Here is a 1,245-nt window from a genome sequence, read left to right on the forward strand (position 1 = left end):
AAGAAGTTTCACGAGCATTGGTCGTATATTCAAAAGAAGAAGAAAACATACTTATTCCCAGATAGCTAACAGTGTAAGGTAACATTGTAGTAACTTTATAAGAAGTATTTATTGATTATTACCAAGTTAAAACTTAAAAAAAAAATGAGATTTAGAATGTAAGAAGTTTCACGAGCATTGGTCGTATATTCAAAAGAAGAAGAAAACATACTTATTCCCAGATAGCTAACAGTGTAAGGTAACATTGTAGTAACTTTATAAGAAGTATTTATTGATTATTACCAAGTTAAAACTTAAAAAAAAAATGAGATTTAGAATGTTGTTTATCTTTCCTCCAACTTGCTAACATGTTTTCTCAAATATTTAGCTATGTCACTCACATATCCACAAGCAAGCCATATCCATAAACATAAGGCACATAGCATGCTGCAGCAATGTAAAGTACTTAATTGATATCCGTTTGCTATATGTGTATCAATATGTCAAGCTATAACAGTTCTTCAACCCGAAATGAAGTGCAATGTTTGGATGCACACACACACACCAGTGAAAGGGAAAAAATCAATGCAGTTTCTTCTAAATACATCATAAAGTTTGGTTAAGTTTCAAGAAAACCTCTCTTCCATAAAGTTCAACAAAGAACCCCTCATATGTGATCAACAATTAATTTGTTAGATAATAAATTTGGTTCTTCAGACATCTAGGCAGACATCTGCATGCAGAATTTTTGGGCTAATGGTACAACGATTATATATATTTTTTTACCTTATTCGGGAACTAAGTGTTTATAGATTTTGAACTGCAGACACATGTCTAGTCCAGACGTCTGCACGAAAAAAATCAAAACTTTTTAAGCGGGATTTGTTGGAATATTTAGATGAGGGGGTTTCGTGAGAAAAAAAAGGGTATAGCTAAAAGGGGTTTATTATATTTATCCTTAACATGACAGATAAACTCACACAAGCATTTTAACAAACAGTCGGCATGCATTTCTCAAGTTAAACACAAAACTCACAGCCACAGCTAGAATTCACCATTCGACAGCATAGTCAAGTAAAGCATGCTTCTACAACAACAGCAAAAAAAGTTGAAGAGAAATTCTCACCCTCGGGCGCCGCCATGGCCTTCACGGAGCCCTGGCCATGCCCGCTTCGCTCTCTCAGTACGAAAGGGACCGCGGACTTGGACCTCAACCGGACATTCCCAAAAAAATCAGAACTTTGTACGAGGCTCGACGGCAAGAAT

General features: G+C 35.6%; 1 protein-coding gene across 1 annotated transcript in view; it reads right to left on the minus strand.

Annotated features, from left to right (window-relative positions):
- LOC109839451 (elongation factor G-1, chloroplastic) overlaps positions 1-1,244 on the minus strand; it is a gene marked incomplete at its 5' end in the record, with an annotated part of 11,111 nt that extends 9,867 nt beyond the window's left edge. The window contains one exon of the mRNA XM_020407874.1: positions 1,106-1,244. Within this exon, the coding sequence (XP_020263463.1) occupies positions 1,106-1,244 (139 nt within the window). The remainder of the gene's footprint in view (positions 1-1,105) is intronic.

This window comes from Asparagus officinalis, chromosome 4, assembly GCF_001876935.1.
Source record: "Asparagus officinalis chromosome 4, Aspof.V1, whole genome shotgun sequence".
NCBI classification, from domain to species: domain Eukaryota; kingdom Viridiplantae; phylum Streptophyta; class Magnoliopsida; order Asparagales; family Asparagaceae; genus Asparagus; species Asparagus officinalis.